Source organism: Betta splendens, chromosome 24, assembly GCF_900634795.4.
Source record: "Betta splendens chromosome 24, fBetSpl5.4, whole genome shotgun sequence".
NCBI classification, from domain to species: domain Eukaryota; kingdom Metazoa; phylum Chordata; class Actinopteri; order Anabantiformes; family Osphronemidae; genus Betta; species Betta splendens.
This window is the reverse complement of record NC_040901.2, coordinates 10,370,571-10,396,201: the sequence shown is the minus strand read 5'-3', so window position 1 is coordinate 10,396,201 and position 25,631 is coordinate 10,370,571. Positions and strand designations below refer to the sequence as shown.

The window sequence follows — 25,631 nt, the reverse complement described above, 5'->3', positions numbered from 1 at the left end:
TTCCCACCTCTCTCACCTCTAGTCTATGGAAAATAAAAGCATCCACTTGTGGCATATGTCTGTGGCTGACAGCTCTCAGTTATGCAAGAAGGCTTTTGATTAGTAATCATAGTCCCCAAAGGAATTTTAAAATTATTAATTTGATCTAGTGTGATTGTTTTACCTCTGAACCACCATGTAAGTTTTAAAATAAAACCTAATATGATCTTCTGTGCTGCTTTTAGCAGAGCCCGTTGGTTCGTTTGGTTTGTTCACTGATCAGTGCACTGTATTAAATTCCGCTTTCACCCATTTTTCTGCTGGAGGACTGAGCAGTCACTCTGCTGTTGAGTGAACTGCTCTTCATGATCATTTTTATGCTAATAGATTTAATTACTAGCTCCAATCAAGTGCAGCTGTTGAGTCTCTTAGGGTTAAGGGTTATTGATGTGTTTGTTTTGTAATTAAACAGTACTTAATTTAATCATTTTTTACCAAAATCAATGCATTTTAAACTTTAAAATATGGTAAAAATTATTTAAAACAGCTCAATTAATTTTATTAGTGTGCTATTATTGTGGTATATTACGTCAGGGGCAGTTTGTTATCCTATTGGCCAGAATAGTTAGCTACACAATTCTGATTGGCTGCCTGTGTTCAAAGGCTCGCTCGTGAGGTTGCTGTCATTTTCGGAGACGTGCTATCTATTTAAATGTTTAAATTATGTAAGTGTTTCATTTATTTTAGCCCAACGTGACAATTCATAATACAAATGATGTGCGCGACGACACTATCGTTTGTTTTATTTACTTATGTAGACGTGGTGCGTAGTAGGTGTGACGTAATTGCTCGGACACGCTAATGTTAGCCAAACGGCTAGCAAGCTAGGCAGCTAACGCTAACCAACATGGTCACAAGTTTCAGTACGAAGGACACGAATGAACGCATTTAACGACAAGGTAGAAGACGATTTACATAGGTTCGACAACAGCAATGGCAGCAGCCAGACTCTTATATTTGCTGAACGCGAAAGCGGCATGTTCGACCAAAACATTAGCCGGGGCAGGGAGCAGTGTGTGCTTCAGGAGAAATGTGTGTAGTTCACCTTCAAGACTGCAGAGCTGCATGTCAGCCTGGGTCATCGATCAGTATGGTACTAATGAGGTGCTGAGGTACACGGAAGAAGCCACCATCCCCTCTGTCAGCTCTGCCAGCGAAGTGTTGATTAAAGTCCATGCAGCTGGTCTCAACCCCCTTGACTTGTCTATGAGGGGTAAGTTAAAGGCAGTGAAATTCATAAAAGCAATTTGAGTTGATTATCGATTGTTGTTGACATTTATTTCACTCCTGGTTGATTTTACTATTTACAGGTGGATATGGGGCTAAATTGCTTAAATTGAGAAGGGACCCGCTGTCTGTGATGAACAGTGACAGTGAGTTTCCTTTGATCCTGGGTCGTGATGTGTCAGGTGTGGTGGTGGAGTGTGGATCTGCAGTTTCTCACTTTGCTCCAGGAGATGAGGTACTGTGGGAATTTTGCTGTGCTTTGTATTTCTTTGAGTGAAACACTCTAATATAACTTTCCACGAGTTTGACTTTGTAAACCGCATGCAAAAACATGTTACAATTGTAATATGTTTTTGCATGTTACAATTGCGTTCCAGGTGTGGGCAGCTGTTCCCCCATGGAAACAAGGCAGTCTGGCTGATTTTGTGACACTGACAGAGTTCGAAGTGAGATACAGATTTGTGTATATCTATGTGATAAAATTGTGTATATGTATATTTTGTCAACTGGTTCAGGTTTAACACTAAATTCATTTCCCTTTGTCTTTTATATTAAACAAAAGTTGATTGAAAGTTGTTATATAACCAATGTATTGATGAAAAGTTTGGAAGAAGTGCAGCCTGTTATGTAACTGGGCAGTGTAACAAGTAATTAGGATTAAGTTTGTTTGGTTTCCTGGACCACTGTCGAAGCAATTACAAAGCCACACAAATTGCCCTGAGTCTGGATGTATTGTACTTCATTTACTCAGCAGTGCTTAGTCAGCGTCCCTCACAGTAACTTGCAGGTCTTGTTGTTCTTAATGTGCTCTTCCTGTTGAAAAATCTTTACGTCACATTCAATTCAGCATATAAAAGGAGCAAAAATCCTCTCTGTTAATAGTTTGAATAAATAATTAGGACATATGATATACTTCTAATGCTTGACTCCTGTTTGTTGTTGTTTTTGCAGGTTTCTCATAAGCCAAAATCACTCAGCCATATCGAGGCAGCATCAATCCCCTATGTAGCCAACACTGCACTGTCTGCACTCGTAAATGCAGGTGGTCTGTGCAGAGACTCCTCCTCAAATAAAAGGCAAGCCATCAGCCTAAGCCTGGGTAACCTTGCACTAAGCTCCTGAACCCATTTACATACAGCATACGTATACAGAATAATCACTGTGATTGGGGAAGAAATCCCTGACTGCAATTATAAGCAACAGCTTGAATACATTTTTTGAGTCTTTGAGCTTGATAGTTTGCTCACTTCGTTGTCATAAATAATAAAACGTCTTTTAAATTATTTAATTGGTTAAATTGTAATTCTTTTTCAGTGTAATTGGATTCAAGTGGGGTTTAAAGTCTGTCTTTAACCTCATTCAAAATACAACCTGTTATTTAAACTAATAGAACTAATGTTTACTTTCATTCCTCCTAAACGTGTTACTGCAGCTTCCAATCCTGCCAATCCCTTTTTATCCACTGGGGCTTCTACTTCTTTTAGTAGCTTTGCTTAAATGAGTCAGTAATCCAATGACCTCCTGGTTGCTGGGGTTTTTCCTCCTAGAGTTTTGATCACCGGAGGATCGGGAGGTGTTGGAACATTTTCTATCCAGGTGTGTATTCCTAGCTTTTCTACACTTCACATATTAAGGCCACTCTATGGTTCTGTGTGTACGTTCATTCTTTTTGTTGTTGTTTTCCTCTGTGCTGCCAGTTATTGAAGGCCTGGGGTGCCCATGTAACGGTTACCTGCTCCCAGAATGCAGAAGGCCTTGTGAGAGGGTTGGGAGCTGATGAGGTGGTGGATTACACAGCAGGGGATCCCGCTAAACAACTAGATGTGATGGAAAAGTGTGTGTTCACTATCACGCTGCACAATACAGTATATACTTTTAAGTCACAAGGTATTGTGTATTAATAGTAGATCAGAGCAGAATGTACTTCACTGTCTCCAGGCACAGGCTCTAATGACATGTCATTAGTGTTTGTGCTTGTCCAGTGAAGGTAATAATGGAAAGGAATCATCTAGTATTGGTAGTTGTCTGTGTGTCTCCCCTTAAACACCCCATTCTGTCAGCATGGCAGACCTGCCCGTTGACTCCCTTTCTAGTTTCCATGGATACTTATTCTTAAGTGGACATTGGTTCACCTCTCCTCCTGCACCTAAAACAAAACAGGGATACTATGACTTTAGCATGAAGACAAACTAATACCTGACAGTATCTAGTCTCATAGCGTTACATCACCAACCCTCTATGACACATGCGTATATCTTTTGAGGAAGTTTCACAGTCTGTGTTTACATGCTCAGGTTCGATGTTATTTTGGACAACGTTGGCGGCGAGACGGAACAATGGGCGATGGGTCTGCTGAAGCCCTGGTCTGGAGCAAAATACATCACGCTGGTGACACCTCTGCTCTTCAACACGGACTCCATGGGCCTGCTGGATGGGACGGTCCAGACTGGATTGGCCCTGCAGAAAAAAGCCATTCAGGTAAGTCCTCTCTGGCATGAAAAAGGAAAAAGTGAAATGTGTGCATATTATACCTTTTGGGTGGAATGGGTGTAGCAATCCTGATCAGCATGGCTGGCAGAGTTACAGTGTGGACCAGTGCATGTGGTCCGTTTGCTGCTGAACCGGCAGTATTTGGTGTTTGCGTAGATTCTAGCTGAATATCTCCCCCTGACAAATGCCAGTGTTTGTGCGCTTCTTGCCAAGCCTCTGGTCCCCTTTGTCCATGAGAGCAGCCAGCTGGTCACATACAGGCGTCGCTGCCTCTGCTGGCTCTGGACAGCGCGTCTTTTTCAACAGGAAGCGGCGCAACTGAGCCCTCTAGTGTTAATGCTCTTGGCAGAACAGACCTGTTGTCTTTATTATTATCTGATTATCTAGAGCAAAGAAATGTGGTGCCAAATGTTAATATATGATATATCAAATAGCAGTGTTATAGTCTGTTCTGTTATTTTCTGGTCTTTTCAAGATTGCATTTTTCCTTGGCTTAAAAATGTTTCTATATATGGATAAAACTCTTTTAAAATCATTATAGTTATGCTTTTATGTTCAGATACCACTCTGCTTCATTTTCTAATTACTCTTTCACTTCTTTATCCTAGAGCATTAGTTCAAGAGGAGTTTTCTACCGGTGGGGATTTTATGCTCCAGATGGACCCGCCCTGGATGAGGTCAGAAACTTGGTGGATGCAGGGAAGGTAATATCTTATTTCTCATATCTTATATCTTCTACATAATTGTCACTCAGAACTACTAGTGTTTACTGAGTAGGGAAATGGAAGTCCTCTCATTTGCATGATGTCAGACACAGCCTGAGAGTGAAAGGCCCCCAGGGCTGGAGAGCATACATAAATACATACCATGGATACCGTGCATGCTTCAATTCAAGGCTCCCCTGTGGCTTTGTTAAGGAGCGAGGATTCCCGCTCCACTGCCGGTCGGTCGGTGGGTAGGTGGGTGGGTGGTGCTGAGCACTGTCGGCTGTTGGGCGATCGAGTCAGGCGCCAGGAGACGGCGGATGGATTTTCAAACACTGCTGAGCAACCATTTGCAAAAGCATGTCGGACCTCTGTCCTTTTGTCCCGGGGCTTACGGCGAGCCACACACTCAGACCAGTGGGAAGCTGCAGACACACAGCCCCCCCTGCACAGCACACACACTCTCTTTCTCTCTCTCTACGCTCTATTCTCAGTCAGAAAGTGTGTATGGTTTCCAGCGTGACGCCACTCCGCGCTTCCCATTCATTGTTAGCCAGGAGAGATGCTGACCAGAATAACAAGGCCGGCTGCTAGTGTTGTGGGACTAGCGCAGGATTGTCCAATCTCATCACATTCTGAACCTCTTTAGTAAATTCACAGCTATGAATGGAGACATGATGTAGCAGTAGCAGCTGGTAGATGTTAATTCCTCACCTCAATTATTAAATCCATAGTAATATTTATGATTTGTCTGATAATTCTTTTTGCTTCTCACAGATCCTGCCAGTTGTGGAAGCCCATTTCCAATTTTCTCACGTGCCCCAGGGATTTCAAAAGCTCGAGCAAGGCCACGCCAGAGGAAAGACCGTAGTCAGGGTTGCTGATGATGATGACGACAGACAGGCCGAAGAGTTGGTGCAGGACGTCCACACAGAGACTGCAGATTCAGAGCAGGAAGTACATGAAACTGCCAAGCAAAATTAAAAACCATAAACACAGTGCCAAATGAATTGGGCTGCTGCGATTCCTCTCACCCTAACAAGACAACCCAAGAAAACCCAAACATGTTGGTGGCTGTACTGACTACCACAATGAGCTATGCTTGTAATGGGAGCGTGTCTAAGACTGTCCTTGTTAGAATCTGCAGCCTCCAGCTATGCTGCATTTATGTCACAGTGAAGTAAATAAATGTCACCTGTGTGGAGTCTGCACTCTTTTAGACCCTTTCTTAATTACCAAGGTCTATTCAACACTGAGTGACATAACGAATGTTCTACAGACAAGGTCAGCAGGAAAAGTTTTCCTTTCTAAAGGTCGAAGAAGGAGCAGTACCCTAAACGTTGCTATTTATGTTATTCCTGCAGTCTCCACATTGTGGAAGCTAATGCACATCACCTTCCTGTGGTGACCTTGTGTCAAAGTGTGTCTGCGGCGTACAAGAAAGTAACCTGAACAAAAAACAGCACTTGTGTTTGTTGTACAGAAGAGGAAGCTCAGTTTACTGTAAAATATGTTAATAACTTTATTGACAAAAATAATTTTATTATTCTACAATAAAGAGTTGTGTGCTATGTGGTTGTTTCTGCATTTCCAAACCAGCGTTTTGTTTCCTTTTGTTGCACGTAGATGATGTCTCGTCTAACATGACATTGCATACTGACTGAAGAAGAGGCGTTAATACTGTTACTGACTGAGGCAAACAGTTAAATCAAAATAAAACCCTTGGATACATCGATACAACTGTAAAATATGAAGCATTTCAAGTTCAGTTTCCGCTGTTTGCGTGTTCAGTGTCTGGTCGCACTTTTTTTTACGACTTCATCCATGTTGACTGGACGTTTAACCGTTGTCCGATAGCATACGTCATCCGTGACACGTTCTGTCTGTGGATTCTGTCCGCTCTAGTGAGTATCACATAACTTCCACGTCCCAGCGTTGCTGAAGTTTGTTTGGATCAAGTGAATTCAATATGACTTGTGTTTTGTCATATTTATGTCCTCCTGAAACAGAGAATTTGTAGTTAATGCTTTTTATGGAGTGGTTTCTATGGCATTTAAAATGCCCATCTTCATCACCTAGACGCTTAATAATTTGCACTATTAAGGTTTAATTTCCTCTTGTTGACCACAGTTGAAATGTTTGAGGTCATTCTGAATCGCTCCATGTGTTTGCAGTTGCTCTAATCCAAAAAGGTTTCTAATGGTTAGTTAGCTTTTAAATGCACAAACCTCCATTAGCCAACATAATGTGCCATAGCAACACCTGCTTAATGTTTGCTGATTATGGGCCTCTATGTACGTGCCTATATGCATATTCCATTAGAGGAAAGCAGGTGTTTACAGCTGGATTTTCTTTTACATTTCATCAACCTAACTGCAGAGTCTTTCATTTTAAATTCAAATCATTCATATCTTAATGCATTTCAGAGCAGCACATGGAAATAAGTACACCAACAACATTTAGTCCACAAGGTGTCACTAATTGACAGAGGTTTAGAGAAGCCAGAATGTGACTCATGTCTGTAACACTGACGATGTGAAGTAGTAGAAATGCAGTGCTGCGGTGGATGATAGATGCCTTCTGTGTTTAAATGAGTCTGATTATTTGTCATATTTGTCACTAAGCTCCGAGGTTGTGTAGTTGGGTGATACTTTAAGCTTGATACAACATCTGGTTTTATATTGCCCTGAAATCCCAGATTCTTTGCCTGTGTTCTAACGTGGCAGCTAGCTGTAAATGTACAGTACGGACACTGACCTTTGACCTCCAGGACCAGGTCAGAGGTGGGGGTGTAGCGGATAAAGCCTTCGGGGGTGATACTCCAGAGGTGCATGCCCGGTTCTGGGCTCAGCCCGGTGCGGCTTCCTGCTATAGTCACGCTGCCACTGGGGCTGAGGCAGCACTCCTCCAACAGCTGGGATCCAAAGCACAGGCGGTTATGACCTGTGTGGTGTTTTTTTTAGTTTACCGTGATGGTGGTATTGTCTCTGGTACCTTGCAGCGGAGATATCCGTTCTGGTAGAACCAGATCTGCTCCAGTCCACCAGACTCCTCTGCTTCTTGGATCCGCATCAGTTTGACGTCGTCCAAGGTGCCGGTGACTGACATCATGAACCCCGTCAGTTGGTTCCGCAAGCGGAAGTGCACTTGCTTCTACTCAGAAAGCAAATACACACGTGTTTAGCACAGTTTCTTTTTTGTAATTCCTATTTATTTCCCTCCTTACAGTAGTTTTACGCTCAGTAACAAGCCTCACAATTCTCTCATTCGCAATACAGTAACATAATGACATAATTAACTATAATGAGCAGTCTGAAGGGTCGCGCTGTGCAGCATGTGGTCATATTAATGAGTCTCTGCTTCGTTCTTTTCCAGATGACACTTTTTTAACTGAGGCTGCTCTGTGGCCTTCGGGATGTGCTGGGACGTACCTGGATCAGGGGCCGCAGGGACCCGATCCTCTGCCAGCCGCTGAACTCCTGCCAGTCCAGAACCTCGCCAGGTTTCAGCAGAATCTGAGCCCCCTGGAAGTTGATTCTCTCATACAATATCCACCTGGTTGTGAAGAAAGGGCCAAAACAGTCGGGTTAATTAACCATCAGTTACGTGTATTTCATTTTGCTGTTGTTCGCTCTGCGTGGATGCTGTCTAACTCTCTTCTGTGCAGAACCGGCCTAAAGCATCTGAAACGTGCCGATCTCCTCAACTGTCCCATTTGGCAGCGCCGCAAACCGCCGCCTTTACCTCGGGTCACCGCGGGTCTCCCGCGCTAAGAATGTGCCACTCCACAGACAGCCACTGCTCAGCGCGGCCCATTATTTCCGCAGCATGGGCTCACACCTGCAGCCCGAATCTCGCACATCCACAAGAGGTTTCCATCACCGCCCCATCTGTCAGCGCTGTCACGCCGTAACAACGCGCTGACCCTGCAGTCTGCTGCAGCGCGAGAGAAACAGCAGCCTTCGAAGCGTCGTGAGCGCATGAACACTTTCACCCACACACTTCTCAAAAATTAGCCATATTTACATAAACAGCCTTGATTTGACTTTTAGGATGCGAATAAAAACACACATCTTGATTAGATTCCTTTTCTTGTCTATAAATCACTTATCGTTGAGCTTAAGCACTTTGTTTGCCAGGTGATATTTATTGGCGTTACTGTCAACAGATGCCAGTGAGCTTGAGAAAATATTTGACGTGTCAACTTTGCAGCCAGCGACTCTCACATCGAAGTAAAAGTGAGGCTGCTGCGACGGCCTTTCGCACGTCGACGACACAAAAAAGGCTCCGCCGTCGCAGCTTGTTGCCGAGCTGACGTCTCGCTTCCACACTTACGTCGCGCCTTCCACCAGCACGGACTGGACCCGGCCGCAGCCCCCAGCCAGCTGCAGGTTGACGGATCCGTCCGTCAGGACCACGCGCTTTCCCCGCAGGTCGCGGCGCTCGAACAGGGTGACGGAAGGCAGCGAGAACTCCTGTCGGAGGAGAGAGAGGCGCAGAGAGAGGCTGGGGAATGGAGTGGGCAGACAGCTGCAAGTCATGCAGGTAGAATTATGGTTATTTGGAGGTTGCCCTGGAAACAGGCCACATTTGGCACCTTTGTGCTCTTTTTGCCCTCTGCTGCACTGGGGTTGTTTTCCACATCAAGTCATGTTGTAGGTCATCAGTCCTGACTATTAGACCATGGGCCAAAAGGGGGACCGAAAATGTTGAAACCATGATGCTCATATAATGTAATATTAATATATTAGAGTCTAAATGTTTCAAAATCTAAGCCTGCAAAACTGGTGTTCTGGCTACTTGTGGAAGGACTTTGTAAACACAATAGTGGCAGTTACAATTTAAAGCTACTATGGCAACCGGCTGCCTGGTTCAGCAGGCGCACGGGAGCATCGCCGGACAACGAGCGCGAGCAGCCAGAGTGAAAAAAGTCCTGCGAGTGCAAGAGGGAACTCACGAAGCCGACGGTCTGCAGGGACCGGATGCAGGAGCTGGCGCCGTCGCAGCCCATCGCTCTCAGGTCGGGGTAGTCCCCCGCTTCCAACACGTACATCCTGCCGGTGAAGCCCTGGCCTTCAAATGCCACCCAGCTGAAAGTGGGAAATTAAAATCACCCCAGGAATAGGAACCTATTTGCATCTTTTGGGTTCTTGCATGCATAATGAGTAATAATCTACTCTTGAAGCTGCATAGTGTGGTCCCTATTTATTAATTTAATAAATATAGAGGCTGCAGCAAAGAAATAAAGGCATAGCAGAGAATCGCAAACCTGCTGCTCTTATGTGCTGCTTTATATCATAACCCACACAGCGTTTTGCGTGTGTGGAGTGCAGCAGTGCTCACCTGCCAGCCACAACCTTACAGGAGGCAAAGGAGAAGCCGTCCTGCAGGGACGCGGCGCTGTCCTCCAGGGGAAGGACGCAGCCTCGAAACCCTGGATCAGAGAAAAGCTGCACCTGAGGCACACAGCGAGACAACGGGTGAGTCATCCACTCGGAGCCCACGGCATCACACGAGACCAAGGACAAAGTCTCAGCAGGATCAGATCTGTTGGCTCCCATTTTAATCGCTTACCTTAAATTTGGACGCGCTCTCGAAATCATCCTGAAATGACACAACAACTGAATGAGCCTCCTTCACATGCACTGATGCATTCATTTCATTGCTTAATAACCGGAGCCACATTATAAACTGTATTCCTCCCGTAAGCGCTGGAGGCAGCGACTCGATGCAGCCTTTGCACAGGGTGACGTAGTCTGTTCCAGTGGACTCTGCATGAAATCTGCCATTATGTGGTTAAAACTGCTGCCTCTTGGAGATGACTCACCGCTGTCTGTGATGCTTTCGCTTCTAGTCTTATGACAAATCTGTTCCTTTCTCACACTGGACACAGCATTTCATTCTGCCTTCGCCTGAGCTTCACGTTCCCTCACACTGTGGATTCTGCTTTACAGAGCGTTGTTTGACGCCCGCAGCGATTCTTCCACTGCCTGTGTTATGTTTTTGATTATGTCACAAGCACCGATATAGTGACTGGTCACATGAAATGAACCACATGCTCGGCCACACTGGAATTTATCAGGGGAAGTGAGAATAGCAGGAGCACTTTACTGTAATACTGTGATGTTGGCTAATGTGATAAACTGAAGGTCAGGGGAAAACGGGCTGATTAGATTTTCCCTCACAGGCACCTCTTCACTTTAACTACAGGCGCTCTCACCAGCAGGACAGGCATCACGGAGGCCACTGTGGCCCGTTGCGCCCCCCAGTCGTCTGGGCTCCCGTACAGTCCTTTCTCCAGGATATAGGGCTCCCCACAGAAGCCTGGCTCCTCAAACACCGCCCATCTGAGAAAAGAACACAGTGGCTCTTTAATTTGCGCTGGAATGTCACAATACTTTTCATATGGAGAGAAACACAGTATTTGATACACCCACACTTGCTGACAGAATCCCGCAGGAATTCAGTCAAAATGTTACTCATTCATGATGAATGTCAACAAGCCGTGATCGGAGTTGACATTCATAATAGCCTCCCACACCAGCACTTAATTACTATATGTACCGCGCGTCTTTGGCTCCGTCGGGTATTTCTGCTTCTAACAGCAGGCGGTGTTTGCATCTCGTGGGTTTAATGTGTACGGCCGCTAACGAGTGTCTGACAGAAATGCTAACGAGGCGATCAGCGCCGGTCAGGGGTTCAGGGGAGCACGACATGGGTGTGGCTGTGCAACCTAATGACAGAGCAGAGGGATGAAGCCTTCCGTGTTGTGAGTCCCGCCTCACACAGGAGCACAGCTGCTGCTCCAATCTCTCATCTTTCCTGTAGTGTGTCATAAAACAGATGGGGCGACGAACACTAGCACAATATTAATAACCTCCCCTGTTATCCTGATGCCTGATCAGCATCCAGGAAATCCTCCCGCACACCCCGACTGCAATATTGCACCCATTGCTTTTGCAGAAGGGCGTGAGGCAGCGCCTTTCAAAGCTAACTTACACTGACAGGAAATGAGGTGTGGCGACCTGAACGCGAGGGAGCTGGGTTCATCTGTCTCGACCTGTCGGCGTGGGTGCGGCCGCGCCCTCGCGCTCCCGCGCACCTGAGCTGCGAGTGAAGCCGGCGAACATTCACAGCGCGTGCTTCACTTGTGTGAGGAACTATAGGTGCGTTCACATCTGTATTTCCTCCAGCGACTGCATGTAACCGTCTACTTCCTGTTTCTGCTAAAGCGGACTCACACGCCACCGATGACCTCGACGGACTGCGTCCTCAGGCCGTAGCCGGTGTCGTCCATGTTGGCGACAGCCACTGTGAGGTCGATGTTCCCACCGAGCTGGGAGAAATCTTTGTTGGTGAACATTTTCAGATGCGGAGCCATGAAGTCCTGTGGCGAGAATAAATATGATGATGAGCAAAGGGAAAAATAATAATACTATTACTAAAATATATATCTTGCCTTGTTCTCCAATTAAATCTACAGTAAACACAGGCCTTTAATACCTAGGATGGAGTTTATTCTATTTTAGTTAGACCACAGCCTGGATGTGCAGCCAACTTCCAGCCGCGGTTGTTAAAAGCACACACTGTACAGTAACGTGCACTCACAGCGAGTATCGGCCGCAGCGACAGCATCTGCTCCGAGCCGCCCCAGTCGCTGCAGTCCGCGTACTCCCCTTCCTCCAGGATGTACTGCTGGCCCTCGAAGCCGGGCTCGCTGTAGCCCACCCAGCTGAAACCAGAGGTGACAAACCCTAGAACCAGCGGCCAAAGGTAGCAGCGGAAGTTAGGTTAAAGGGACGAACCACTCACAGGCCTCCGGTGATCCTCAGAGAACCCACGCTTTTCATGGCCGTGGAGCCGGGGAGCGCTTCGTCCTCACACAGGCTGAAAACGTCGCTGTCGGTTTCCAGACACGAGCCTTCAAAGTGAGCTTTCTCATAAACCACAGCCTGTGCGAGAGAGAGCGGGGCTTGGAAAACGTTGACTCACAGCGGAATCTACAGTGTTTGTCTACACCAACTGCTGCCACCGCTGGTGTTCGACATTTAACGAGACAGATTTTTAATTGCATAAATAGTAAACAAGGCAATTTGTTTGCACTAAAATACAACAATTCTCCCCAAATAGCCAGACATTTTTGTAATTTAAAGTAAAGTGTCTTTGAATATGGAGCAATCCTGTTTCAGCAAAAGCAAAAACAAATTAACAAAATGTCCTTGGATTCTCCTTGTTTAACGCGTCAATTTGTTCACTTCAGAGCTTTTTTTCTGGGAGTGTTGTTAAACGACAGAATGATGCCTGAAGTCGAAGAAAACCCTCTTTATCTGTCATTCTGTGGCCTGAAAACGCCGGCTGCCAAACGCCAGTGGCCAAAATTCCTTGACATTGCTCTATTTTTGGCTTTTGAGTAAACAAACCAAACAGAAAAATAGACTAGAGTCTGCGAAGCGTGAAGCCAGCGGGCCTTTTATTAAGCACATTCCTCCCGGTCCCATTATCGCAGGGCAGCTCTCGTTTTAACATACGTGAGGTGAAACACATACCTTGATTTCATTGGGATGCTCCACTTTAAAGCAGCCCTGCAACAGACACACCACCAACAGCTTTACACCATTGACCTTTTTCTCTTATTATATGTAACCTAGCAAAATAAAAGCTGAACTAATTCATTCTGTGTTCTGAATTCCTGAATTCTGCTGGGGTATGCAGCCTATTAACGAACTTTCACTGAGAATGCATCTAATTAGTGAAGCACTGTGGAAGCAAGGTTTGTGTGTTTGTTTGGAGCTGACAAACCCAGAAGAGCCCAGAATTACTGCTCGTAATCCGGGCTCTGGCAGCATGCTGCTTCTTTACAGGAACACGCACCATTCTGAGCGGCCTCAAAGAGCCCACGAAGGGCGATGGGAACCCCCAGGACTCGGGGAAGGGGTACTCTCCAGGCTCCAGGATGGCTACCATCCCCTGGAAGTCCGGGTCACTGAACACCAGCCACCTGAGGAGCGCAGAAACAGCTGTTACCCATCAGGTGCGCTGCATTTTACCCACCGAGTCGTCTGACAATGTCAAATCACTGCCACGTTTATTTCTGAACCCAAAAAGAGGTCGCTGCGAAAACGAACACATTCATTGATGCTGAAGAGTCGGTTCCTGCACAACACAGACAGGTTATTGACGACTAAGTATTATTTGGCGAAAGCTTTCAGCAGGTATTTTCTATCCAGCCAGGAAATGAGTCGCGCAACAATAGCCCAGAACAAAAGCTATTTGTTTCATAATAAAACATCTTGGGAAAGGCACGCTCACAACACAAACGCTTCAAAGCATTCTGCTTGACATTCTTTTTGCTGTGTGGTGGAGCTGTGCATCCCCCCCCCCCCCCCCCCACCACCACCACCTCTGCCACTTCAGGACAATGCTACATACCATCATGTCTGAGGCAGTGCCAAAAACACGAAGCCAGCAGCAGTCGTAGTAAACAGTGATGCCAACGCTCTGCTGCTGAAAGAGTCAGTGTTGAATCCCTGACTCATTCAAGATTTAGATTAAAACTGAAAATTAAATATAACCCATAATGAGAAAAGTTAAACTGTTAGCACTGTACAAACGTATTCAGACTATTTATGTGCTGAAGCCCCTCTGCAAGTCTCTGCAGGCTTCACACCTGCACCCACTCAACATCTGGTTCAACCTTTGACCTGCTGTAAACCTCACTTTTACGAGTTGCTCAGTTGACGCCTACACAAAGGCTGTGCAAAACGTGGAGGGGTTTGACTGCACTCCTATAAATACTATAGAGTACTGTATAGTATTAGAAGCCACGCAGTCAGTTTGCTCAGTGAAATCTGCAGAGCTGAGTGTCACACAAAAGCCCTTAAATGTCGCTCCACATCTGCTGCACAGCTGTCACAGAGCAAACACTGCAGTTTTGAGCTGCAGAGGCAAACGTTAAGACAGGGTTTCTCCAAAACGCTGTCATTCTAGCACAGATGCCAAGGTGAAACTGCAAGAATAGCTGTGGTTCAAAGAGACAGCGGAGCGTCATTAGCCGCCTGGGAGCAGGGCATGAAATGTCCTAAAAGCCTGCGGCTCTAACGTGGAAAAACATTTTCCTCCTCCTGCCAAATTCTCCCCTGCACCTTAGTCTGTGTCTCGCTCCGGAGTCTCCACCCCTCCACGTTTTCCAAGTGCACACATGCTCCTGCTCTCTCATGCTCCGTCTCTCGACATGCATCAGCAGGACGGGCATTCCTGAGCAGGCGAACGATTGAGAGTCGCACCGAAGGCAGAGATAAACACAGAGGAGGGTAATAACGATTATTATCTCTCAGCTATTTGTCAGAAGCAAACGGCGCGAACCAGCCAATTAAAAGGACACATCTACGCTGAGCACAGCAGGCGACACTTCCTCATTCTCACAAACGTCGGCAGAACAAAAGCCATTGCAGGGACATCTCATTAACTAAGCCCCAATGTAAAGGCGACATCTCTGTACATTAATAGCTAAATGATATGCTAGTACCTTCCAAGCCTTCTGGTTCATAGCACGAGGTTTGTTACTTACACCCCGGAGTGGACCTGGATGGAAGCAGTGCTCAGCGGGACGCCGAATGAGTCTGTCTCAATGGTGTCGTCGTGGTACGGCGTGACTCTGCCGTGGCCCTTCGGCTCCGTAAACAGATCAATACGAGGAACGCTGTAATCCTATAGGCGGAGGAGAACACGGCAATTATCTGCACATGCTTAGATCAATGCTTGCAGTAAAACCAAGTGCCTGACTCATATTCTCAATTTCTGGAGGAGTCTGGGCTGAATATCAATCGAGCAATATCACCCATTAGCTACATTCCAGAAGGCTGAGCAAATGCGGTGATGTGGATATTACAGGCCAGCGGAGGTGGACGCGTTTCAGCGGGGGACTCACCCGGACAGCGAGTCGGATGGACCCGATCACCACCGGCGGGAGGTCGTGCGCGTCGGTCTCCGCCTCTGGCTCGGCCCACTCGTTTGTCAGCTCGGTGACTCCCTCCTCCAGGGCGATGGAGCGGCCCTGAAAGTCAGGCTTCTCGTAGAGAATCCAGCTGCAGGGGGGAAAGAGCAGAGCGGCCTCAACACGTCTATTAGCAAGAGGGCGAACGAGCTAGCGGTCCAACAGGCCACAGGCAGCCAATGCAAATGTCTGCGAGCAGAGCTGGGATTCCAACTCTGACTGCGGAGTCTGTGAGGAGCCAGGAGCCTAATTACAGCTGGACCACGTTTCTGCCGATACTGACACGACTCACCATCCTCGAACAACCTTCACAGATATGAGAGGCGAGAGCTGCAGAGACGTCGCGTCTGCTGCGTCGCCGTGGATCTCGTGTGCGCGGCCGCCGAATTGGGCTTCCTCGAACAGCACTATCTGTGTGCGAGACGGGGAGGACGGCGTCAGACAACCAGCATAGTGACAACTCGATTCATGCTGGAGGTACCCCGGATTAAGACAAGCAAGCTACAGTATGCAGCGTGTTGGCAGCGGAGAATTCCTCCAGTATAATCACAACCAGCTGAGCATTTGTGCTAAACTATTTTATAATACACTGTTTACCCCCAAGAACATTATATGGAAAGCAGATGTTTCCACAGAACAAAGACCTGTCTGTCTGGATTCCTCTCCCCAGTTTGTTTCTGTTCTACGTGGGCAGAACTGCCAGGTTTACCTTTCCAGGGCGCTTGTGAACACTCCTGACTGGTCTTATCTGAAACGGAAACGCACAGAATCATTATTGTGAAAATAGAGAGTATGAGCATCACATAATCCTAGAGATGCTGAACTCCTCATTGGTACAGTTGTTTAGGGCCTAAGGCTTTCCACTGAAATTCAGAGGCAACACAGATTTCCTGGTAACTGCGCTGGAGATCCATCGTAGCAGGACGTTCACACATTAAATGGCAGGGAACCATTAATAAGTCTACAGCTGTGTAGCTTTTGTCCAGTAAGACCCCTCATCACACTTACACTTTGGCTGCGGAGCTCCTGTGGTCGAGCTGCAGGTGGCTTGAGCTCAGGGCCTGGAAGCTTTGAAGCTGGAGCACCAATAGAAAGCGTGGGTTTGGCATTTGGGGCTGCCTCCATCTCAGGGACTGGAGTTGACATTTTCCCATCAACCTGGTGCATAATCATGAAACATTAAAGTAAATGGGAGAGACTTCTGCGTCAACATAGAAGCGCTAGAGCACTGTTAATTCTTCATTAGGGAGTGATTTCAGCGGCACTGAGCAGCTTAACTTCAGCTACAGAATGCTTCTCTGGAGTTAAATAGTTTTTATTGTGGATGAAAATACTGTAACACGCTGAAGCACTGACCTCTTGTTTGACTTGCTCCTGTCCTTGTAAGCTCTGCACAGGTTTTACTTGTTCTCGCTGTAGATACTTCTCTAAATAATCTGGCAGCTTGATGTCGTTAAAGCGAGGAAGCGGAGGAGCTGAGTCACAGACCGCAGCCTCTGCAGCCTGGGCTTCCTCTTTGGGGCTCGGGGCAGGGCTCTGTTTAGTCAGTTCATCTGTGATTGGAGCTGTAGGGGTTGGGCCTGGAAAGGTTGACTGGGACAAAGGTGGAGGGCTGAGCAAGCGGCCTTCTCTAGTTGACGCCCCCCCGCCTGTGTCTACCTGTGTCTGAGGCCCTCCAATGCTGGAGGACGTCAGGCCCTGTGGTGGAGCTGCAGGCTGCTTGGGCTCCGGAGCTGGAATGTGGGCTGGAGCACAACCAGGAAGCGCTGGTTTGGCATTCGGGTCTCCTTCAGCTCCAGACACGGGCGTCGCCATTTTTCCATCAGCCCCTCCGGAGATGGAGCCGTCTACCTGGGTCTGGAGCCCGTTCCGCTTCCCTCTGGAGGAGGTCAGGCTGTTGAGGATGCAGCTCCCCTCCAGGCGAGACTTCACCTTCTTCGGATCGTCCTTCTCTTCCTTGACCCCCTCATCAGACTTGACGGGTTTCTTTTCCCTGAGCCGGGAGTGACTGTCCAGACCGCTGAGCAGCATGCTCCTGTCCACCAGACTCGCCCTGGCTGGCTTCACACTGGACTTAGCCTCTGTGCTGAGCTGGGCCAGGAGGCTGGGCCCCGACTCCAGCGTGAAGTCCCTCTTCCTCCTCAAACCGAAGGTGAACTCCTCCGGGTCGAACGTCTTCTCGAAGCGGTCCTCCTTGATGGCCGGCATGGCGAAGGGGGGCTGCGGCGGCCGCAGGTGGTTGTGCTTGCGCGGCGGGAGGGAGAACGGCGAGCACAGCTTCTTGATTCGCTCCACAAAGTCGTCGCCGTCCAGGTCCCCGGACGTGTCCAGGATGTTGCCCTCGCTGCCGGAGGAGCTGAGCTTGGGCTCGGCCGCTCTCTGCCTGCGCTTGGGCAGGTCCACGTCCAGCCAGCTGGAGGGCGTGTCCCGCCATTTCGGGGCGTCGTCTCGGCTCTGCCCGCGTGGCGATTGGAGCTTCTTGGCGGGCGGCTGCTGGGGGGGGGCGGGGGTCGGCGTCTTGGCCTCGGGGGACGGGGGCGCTTTGGGAGCGTGACGTGGTTCGTTAGCGACCGGCTCCTGTTTCACGGCGAGGGGCCGGAGCCAATCGTCTCCGTTAGCAACCGCTACACGCTCACTCGCTAGTGTTTTCTCTGCGGCGCGGCCTTCACAAGGGCTCTGTGCTACGTTTCCTACAAGTGAAGTGGTGTCACGCTTGCTCCCAGCATTTATTAAAAGCTCAGCCTGTGGGTCACTCGCAGCTCTTTCATTCATATCCCTTGGGATTTGGACTCCGGAGGGCGCTGGTTTGATGGGCCGACGTTTCCCCCCATCGTCGCCCTGCGTTCCCTCGCCGCCCGCGGATTCACAGGCAGAAACAGGATTAGGCTCTTTAAAAGACAATTCGTTGGCTGCCGTCTTGCCGGCCTGTGCAGTTATCAGCGCTGGAGTGCCATTAGTGGCTTTTACAGTCGCTTCCTCATGCGCCGTGGCTGCTTTGGTAATAAGCTTTGAGCTGGAGAATTCATCACGCGCTCCCCGTGTGTGTGAGTCATCGGGTGAATTCTCCATTTTTTCCAGTGATACAGAATTAGGCTGTGGCTCCGTGGCGCTCGCCACAGGCTTCTTCTCGCTTCCAGGACCTCGTGTTGGTGTTGTTTGTAACCCGGGAGGCACATTTCTTTGAGTTCCCCCCTTCAAAGGCCCTTTATCGCACTCCTTCCCACTCACAGCCTCATTAGCAGAGGTAACAGCGCATCCAGAGGCTCTTCCTGCGTTGCTGCTTTCTGTCCATCCGCCGTGCGTTTGGGTGCAGAGGTCTGATGATCCGCTGGTCGTTTCTGGTGACGGAGAGGCTGCGTCGGGCTGCCTGGATCCGTCTCTAATGACCCGAGTCTCGTCTTTGGTTTCACTCTCAGTCCTTTCATCATTTTTATCAACACTTCCCTCTGTCCCTGGGATGTTTGGTCCACTGTCTGAATCCTTTGTGATATTTGTCGCCGCCGAGCGCGGAGGCTGATCTCTGTCTTTTGTCTCAGTGCGATTAGTGCTTTCATTCTCTGGCGCCTTCAGTTTCTCCACATCTCTGCTCTCGGCGCGATTTATTATGTCTGTGCCCTTGTTTTGAGGCGGTGTTTGCTCAGGTTCCTTTTCACCGGGCTGCATTAGTTTCCCCCTGCTCCTTAATTCAGGCTGCGGTGGCTCTTCCTGGTCTAATTTGGGCTGTTCAACAGACGGCTCCTGCTGCCGAGTCCTCTCAATGGGCCCTTCAGCCGCAGGTGCAGCGGAGGAGGCTGGAGTTTCGCCGCTGTCGTCGGAGGCCACTTTGGTCTGCTGTGTGAGTACGAGGCTCTGCCCTCCTGCCTTTTCCTCCCTTTGAGCTAAAACAACAGGGTCCTTGTCGTCAGACTTTGCTCCGCAGCCGCCCGCTGCAGTATCGGGTTCATCCTCCCGCCTCTTGACGGCGTTGTCAGTACTCTCCATTTGAAGCGAGGACTCGGTCCGTTCCCCCGCTTCGCCCGCCACTTCTGGCTGCTCCGAGGCTTTTCCTTTGGAGTCAGACAGTTGCTGCTTATCTGATGCATTTCCTTGGGCCTTATCTGATGAAGCCTTCGCTGTGAGTGGTTTAGAGGCAGAGACATCCTTGTCTGTATCAGCCGCCTGTGTTTGTTTGGAAGCAGTTATTTCCAGTTTACTGGTTGGTTTGGCTTCGGTGTTTGGGCTGACTGGACTCACTGGGTCTTTACTTTTCCTCCGTTTAGGGCGGGAGCTTGTTTTGCTGGGGCCTTTTGACTCCGGGCAGATGTTATTGGTCATTTCTGATGAATCACTCGTTCCTTTATGTGACACCTCTGACTCAGCGCTCTTACATTCCACCCCTGTCTCTGCTTTGGAGGCCCCTGCGTCAGGTATTGCAGAGCCTGGTGGTGGTTCCTTGGGGACGGGAGTCGTTGCTGCCGTGGTATCCTGTCCGTCAGGTTTCACTGTGAACTCCGACACGGCCGCCTTCAGCTTGGTAGTATCCAGTTCACCCTGACGGTCCAGCTTCATTGACTCTGGCACAGAAACTGTCACGGGTGGAGGCGACCGTTCTTCAGACATTCCTGTCATAGCTGTTTTTTGAGGCTGATCTGAGGGAGATTCTGTAAAGTTCTCCTTGACTGACACCAGTTTCTCCCTCACCGGCGATGCAGAACTGGGCCCGACTGTGCTGTGACCTTCTGCCGATCTCGACCCCTGGTCTGAACCCACATTCGTGGTCTCTGTGACTGTGGGGCTCTGGACGATGGGCTTGTGGCCTCCCGCTGCCTGCTTTTTCTCGAAGAGGCTGATTTTATCTGCGATCCGTCCAGCAGCCGGTTTAGGTTTAAGCTCCTCGTCGACCTTCTTCAGGGCAGGAAGTCTGAGTACAACAAGAGATTAAAGTATTATTTCATTTAAAAGATGCTCTAAATGACAACCTATACTGTATAGTATAGCAGACTGTTAATTAAGCCTCTGGGTTGTCTTTACAGTATCTGACCCACATTTTAATCTGACCTGCAGTTCTAACCTGTGAATCATGCTGTTGGACTTTGTGTTGTGACTCACAGCACTGCTTCACTAACCTGTTCCACCTACAGCAGTCACATTTCTGATTTTACAGCACTGTGGGACCAGTAAGGTCTTTAGGTGGGATGTTCTGGTCACTCACCTTGCATCTGTTTCCCCACTATCTTTTCCTTTATTGCTGGTATTCCCTCCTGCCGTCGAATTCTGTGTCCTGTCCACCGGACTTTTTTTAGAATTCAAAGGCACATTTTTGGTAAAAAGCTTCACCTCGCTTCGGGAAACCTTAATACTCCTGCGCTTGGACTCTGGCGTCTCCGTCTTCCTTTCCACCTTGTAAAACCTGTCGTTGTCCTCCATGTCTGCGCCCCCATGAACCACGCGCGCCTGAGTCTCTGCAGCCACTTCAGCCTGGAACTTGTCCAACTGCTCGAACGCATCGGGACAGGAAGTCTCACTTTCCACTCCTTCAGGTGAGGCCGGAGAGGCGGGCTCTTGCTGGGAGGCGGGGCTTAAGGGTGATTTCCCCATGTGAGCCTCTGGACTCTTGCTCTGAGGGCTGGCCACCGGGGGGAATCCCTCTGCGCCAGGTTGAGCATTGGGAGGCGTTTTCTCACGAGGACTGTTCCCTCCATCTCCTTGGGAGCCCTTTCTGTGTCTCCTCCTGGATGAGTTCCTGCGCCCCATGCTGTCTCCTCCTGTTCCTTCCTCTGTATCAGCGTCAGGGTCTAACTGTGAGTCTCTTTGTGATTTCAGCGACACTCCTGTTAGCGCACTGTAATAGCTCTGTGCCCCGCCAGCGTGGCTAACATCGGCCCTTTTGTTCTCGGCACATGTTGAGCCGGAACTCGTTTGCAAATCAAAACCCGGAGACAAGTTGGCTTTGGTGAGTGCTTTTAAGTTCTTTGTGACTTCGGTTCGGACGACTTCCTGCCCGGCACAGGTGTCTGGACCGCCGTGAGTCACGCAGGTCTCCTCAAGGTACACATGGAGCCTCCTGCCTGTCTGAGCCTGAGCCTGGGCGTGTGCTTGGTCAGAGTCCTGTGCCACTCCCTGTTTAGACAAGGAAGGCAGATGTGTCAGATGACTGGCATTCTTCTCAGGATTCCCGCTCGCTGAAGGACCGTTGCTGCTCTCCTCCCACTCCTGGTTTTGCCCTATTCTCCTCCTCGCGCAGGCCACCGACTCCTCCTCTTTTGGACCTCCTGGCTCTGCCTCTGTGCTGCTCACAACAGAGCTGCGCTTGTGGCTAGACTGCGTGGCGTCCTGCTCTTCACAGGGGAAAATGTCTCTGGCAAAAGCCAGCGGACTCGGGCTAGAGCTCTGTTCCTTCGCCTCCCCGCGGTGCGGGTCCCCAGCCCGGACTTTTACAGACTCCTCACTCTCGTCTCCCCCATCTGAATTTAGAGGCCGCTCACTAGTCGCGGAGGCATTGTCAGTCGGACTCTTCGGAGCGTTTCCCTTCCATGGAGAGAACCAGCTCCCAATACGGCCCAAGACTCCGGTGCTGGGCTGCTGCTCTGGGCTGTCAGACTAAAGTCAAGCAAAGAAATCACAAACGTTTGCTTAGATGTGCAGCAGCAGGTGAAACATTTACATTTCAAGTAAAATATGCACAAACTACATGAATATTAATTACACGTAGTAGTCGAAATGTAAAAAAAATTGTCTATGAACAAAGGGAGGAAGTGCAGGCGTGTGCGTCTAAAGTAAATAAGGTTCATAGACACTTGTCGTACGGCCATGCATCTCTCAGCATTGCAAAGACATGCAGGAGTAATGTTTAGAACCCGTGCGCTTACCGTAGAAAATACCATATCATTCAGATTCTTTATGTAGGTGGTGAACATGATTTTGGTTTAGAACAAAAACTCCTACAGAGCATAAACACAAACAAAATCAGTCCACCAGGACATAAAAACTGCAGAAGTGAAAGAGCAGAAATAACCAAAAAAAAAGATATTCTGCCTCAGCAAAGTGATGAATCCGTCCAAAACAGCACCACTGTTTGGTTTTAATTAAAAAACAGCATAAACTCACCCTTAATTAGACATAGACGAAAAGTTTTGGTCACACTCCAACATATAAGCCGCAGTGAGTTTATTGAGCAGGAGCCCTGCGCTCAGTCACATGTCTAACTAGTGGACGCGTGCCTCCCAGTCCCGCTCGCATCCAGTCAAGCATCCACAACTGCACGCAAGCAGCAGGCGGTGGCATCGCATATATGCGTGCCCGCCGAGGTTCTGCCCCTCCAGCTCAGCGCACGCAGCCCGGCGGTAGAACGATGCCTTCACGGACTCCTCGGAAACCCGGGACGCGCGTGTCGCGCAGGAAACCGGTTAGTCAACAAGTGCTTTCGTTTTGTTTGCTTGATTCATATTCACTTTTAGTTCCCCAGAAGTGCGTTGGATGTAATTATTTCCTGCTTCAGAACTAGATCTGAACGTTTTGAATAGTTTTGAACACCAGTATCAATACGGTTCAGCAGTTTGCTGCTGGTCGCATTAAAAGAAAACTAGATGTTTTCTTTATAAAAGTCCTTTAGCTTTGACTCGTTCTGCTCTGTCTACATTTAAACTTGCGATGAGTGGGACCTTGTTTTCTCTTGAGTTCTGACATTTGTTGCACGTTTTTATGAAACACACGTTAAAGGAACACGCGGCGCCCGTTAAGGCCGATGACCTCCCACCGTCAGCCTGGTTCTGCTGTAGGTTTCTCTGGTAGAAGCTTTGTTTTGTGTACACAAGTGCGTTCTCAAGGTCTTTATTTCTCACCAATACCTTGACCTAAAGTGTGAAGTACTGTTCCTTGAGCTGAGTGTGTTGTGATATGGAGCTGTAGAAATAAATGAAATTAGATTGGACTCCATTCACCATTTGAAGTATTTGACACTTACATTTTATTGCAGTCTGACTTTATTATTTTAGTATTTGCTGTTAGAGAGCTTCATGGCTGTGAAGTAAGTACATTCAGTGGTGTTACTGTGGGTGAACAGTGAGTCAGCTGTGTTTGTTTAGCTTGGCTCAACAATTAGACCTGAGCATAAATGAAGCGTTTGTTTGTGTGGTAAGCAGAGCAAAGGCTGGTGTTTCTAAGCAGTTCATCAGAACAGATTCAGAACATTCTTCCAGTGTAAGGTGTGTATCACATAGCATCATGCCATCAGGTTCATACAGTATGTGTTAAGATTAGATGCAATACCTCTGCTTTGGTAATGAGGCATAGCCAGGCTGCTTAAAATTCCTACGTTTCCTTGAGCGCCTGAAGGCATCAAGAATCCCTGTCCAAACAAAGTTTTTCCAGGGGAAATGACGTTTACAGTTTGTGCGCGCGCGTGTGTCACTTTTCCAAACGCATGCCCACTTTCTCGGCTCTTTCCATGCCGCGAGTCAAGGAACTTAACCCTTGCATCGCCGCTGCTCGCGTGAACAGTCTCTGCTTGTTGTTCTTTGTTAATATCACACAAAGGAACTAGATCCAAATCGCTTTGATCGGTTTTAATTAGGGGTTGATTTATTTTTTCGATTTCACAGAGACCACAATCCACCTTGCCCGCAGGCGTGGGAGTGGCCCCGATCAGCTAATTAGTGGTTAAAAGCCCATTTACGTTAAGTTCACAGTCATGTTCAATCAGCACCATTGCAGATTATTAACGGTGCCATAACAACCAAGGTTTTAAAGTTTAGAGGAAAAACCTGAACTCGAGGTATTCACAGATACAGGCGGAAATTCACTTTCTAATCTAATGTAAATAGAACCTCTTCTCAGCCCACGCAGTCCGGGTGGAGGTGCAACAGGTTTCTGCATATACTGCAGTGGCGGAGCAAAACAAACAGCGGCCCGTCGTTATAGCAGCAGCCGTCTCCGCACACAATGAGCTGCTCTGTGGCCAAAAACCCCCGACGGCCCCAGTCCATTCCCCTAAACGCACCTCGGACACGGAGAGCGAGCTCTTACCATGACGACGGCGCTCTCCTGCCTCCTCGGCCGCTTTCTGGGTCAAAATGCCTGTCAGTGCCTCCTCTCTGTGGCAACCTGCCCCTCCTCGGGCGGAACAGGGGAGTCTGGCCCGCGCCGCCGCTTAATATTCAGGCCGCTTTGAACCCACGACGCATGAAAGCGTCACGCCCGCAGTCGCCTGCTGAGTGCTATTGTCAAGGCTGCTGCAGAGGAGCTCCTTTTCCCCATCGTTGCCAGGGCTCGGGTTCGGGTGGAATCTGCCCGGGCCAGGTAACACACCTGCAGGCTCCGAGCGGCGTGACACAGCAGCCAGCTATGGCGGTTGGTTGTGCAACTGCGGCCGGGCCACAGATAAAGCTCCAGCAGCTACGCTGTGGTTCAACGCTGCCTCAGTCAGATGTTATTCCTGGTGGATTCGAGCTAATTATTATAGGTTTATTATAAAAGCTTTTATTCACGCGGACAAAGAGTGAACGCTGCTCCGACACGGCACACAGCAGCTACAAACTGATCCCCATGACTTATTAATGCGCTGCAGAAGCTGAGACCTGTCTCATTCTTCACCTTATGAAAAATTTACACAGCGCTGTTCTGGGTTTTTTTTGCCCAACTGACGGCAAACCACTCGGGGGAAGTCCACATAATCCTGCTAATTAGCCCAGGCCTCATCAGGTGCTGTGTAAGGGGGCATTGTTTGGAGGTGGAAAACAAAAATCACAAGCAGTCAGTCATATTTCTAGTTGCACTGGTGTTGAGCTCATATAAAAATATGTAAAAACGCAGACGCGCTAAGAAAAAACACGCAGCCACGAACGCCTCTTCACCTCCCTTTGCGCCGCTAATTGACCTGGATAGTGAGGATTATCTGGAGAGACGCTGAGGGGAGGGAGGATTCACGCTCTGCTCAGCAGCTCGTCCAGTCACAGTACGTCATGCTCCAGGTAAGACGTGCAAACAGCTGCTTGAACGCGGGACGTGCAGGTTTTCAACGGCTGCCGGGAGATTTGACCTGGCAGATGGAACTAGACAGACAAGCGTCTGAATTTACAATGGATATGGGGCTTTACTGTGGCGCTGCTTAGGCTCTGACTGGGTCGCTGGTGGAAAAACAGTGTCAAGTGAGACCAGTGGCAGAAGCAAAGATAAAACTGTGACATTTACTCAAGAAAAAA

The 25,631-nt window shown here is 48.6% G+C and overlaps 2 protein-coding genes across 3 annotated transcripts; one reads left to right on the top strand and one right to left on the bottom strand.

The window, feature by feature from the left end:
* The first annotated feature begins 617 nt into the window (after nucleotides 1–617).
* LOC114849538 (reticulon-4-interacting protein 1 homolog, mitochondrial-like) lies at nucleotides 618–6,031 on the top strand. The gene is made up of 9 exons (XM_029141114.3): nucleotides 618–1,252; nucleotides 1,350–1,501; nucleotides 1,644–1,712; nucleotides 2,218–2,342; nucleotides 2,814–2,862; nucleotides 2,964–3,100; nucleotides 3,561–3,744; nucleotides 4,365–4,460; nucleotides 5,238–6,031. Exons 1-9 carry the CDS (start codon nucleotides 973–975, stop codon nucleotides 5,442–5,444), a joined length of 1,299 nt encoding a protein of 432 aa, XP_028996947.1. The 5' UTR covers nucleotides 618–972; the 3' UTR covers nucleotides 5,445–6,031.
* LOC114849537 (beta/gamma crystallin domain-containing protein 1-like) lies at nucleotides 5,958–24,708 on the bottom strand. Of its 2 annotated transcripts, XM_029141112.3 has the most exons (23): nucleotides 22,540–22,706; nucleotides 22,302–22,373; nucleotides 20,645–22,032; nucleotides 16,810–20,353; nucleotides 16,462–16,611; nucleotides 16,163–16,201; nucleotides 15,746–15,864; nucleotides 15,388–15,544; nucleotides 15,028–15,167; nucleotides 13,332–13,458; nucleotides 13,007–13,042; nucleotides 12,273–12,412; nucleotides 12,069–12,192; nucleotides 11,702–11,847; nucleotides 10,681–10,807; nucleotides 10,035–10,064; nucleotides 9,804–9,916; nucleotides 9,418–9,550; nucleotides 8,796–8,935; nucleotides 7,892–8,015; nucleotides 7,455–7,613; nucleotides 7,218–7,374; nucleotides 5,958–6,460 (listed from the first exon to the last, which is right to left on the bottom strand). In XM_029141112.3, exons 2-23 carry the CDS (start codon nucleotides 22,347–22,349, stop codon nucleotides 6,372–6,374), a joined length of 7,230 nt encoding a protein of 2,409 aa, XP_028996945.1. In that variant the 5' UTR covers nucleotides 22,350–22,373; nucleotides 22,540–22,706; the 3' UTR covers nucleotides 5,958–6,371. The 2 variants fall into 2 exon arrangements, with proteins under 2 accessions (XP_028996945.1, XP_028996946.1); XM_029141113.3 differs by lacking the exons at nucleotides 22,302–22,373; nucleotides 22,540–22,706 and adding an exon at nucleotides 24,457–24,708.
* Nucleotides 24,709–25,631: the final 923 nt, after the last annotated feature.

What these genes read in the sequence shown, in the direction of transcription:
- LOC114849538 (XM_029141114.3), top strand. Translation starts at nt 973, where the DNA reads ATGGCAGCAGCCAGACTCTTATATTTGCTGAACGCGAAAGCGGCATGT. An exon ending in ACTTTGCTCCAGGAGATGAG is followed by an intron (nt 1,502 to 1,643) that starts GTACTGTGGGAA and finishes ATTGCGTTCCAG; the next exon opens with GTGTGGGCAGCTGTTCCCCC. An exon ending in TGACACTGACAGAGTTCGAA is followed by an intron (nt 1,713 to 2,217) that starts GTGAGATACAGA and finishes TTGTTTTTGCAG; the next exon opens with GTTTCTCATAAGCCAAAATC.
- LOC114849537 (XM_029141112.3), bottom strand. Translation starts at nt 22,349, where the DNA reads ATGTTCACCACCTACATAAAGAATCTGAATGATATGGTATTTTCTACG. An exon ending in CTGAGGATCACCGGAGGCCT is followed by an intron (nt 12,193 to 12,272) that starts GTGAGTGGTTCG and finishes CTCTGGTTTCAG; the next exon opens with CTGGGTGGGCTACAGCGAGC. An exon ending in TGTAAGGTTGTGGCTGGCAG is followed by an intron (nt 9,551 to 9,803) that starts GTGAGCACTGCT and finishes TCCCACTTTCAG; the next exon opens with CTGGGTGGCATTTGAAGGCC.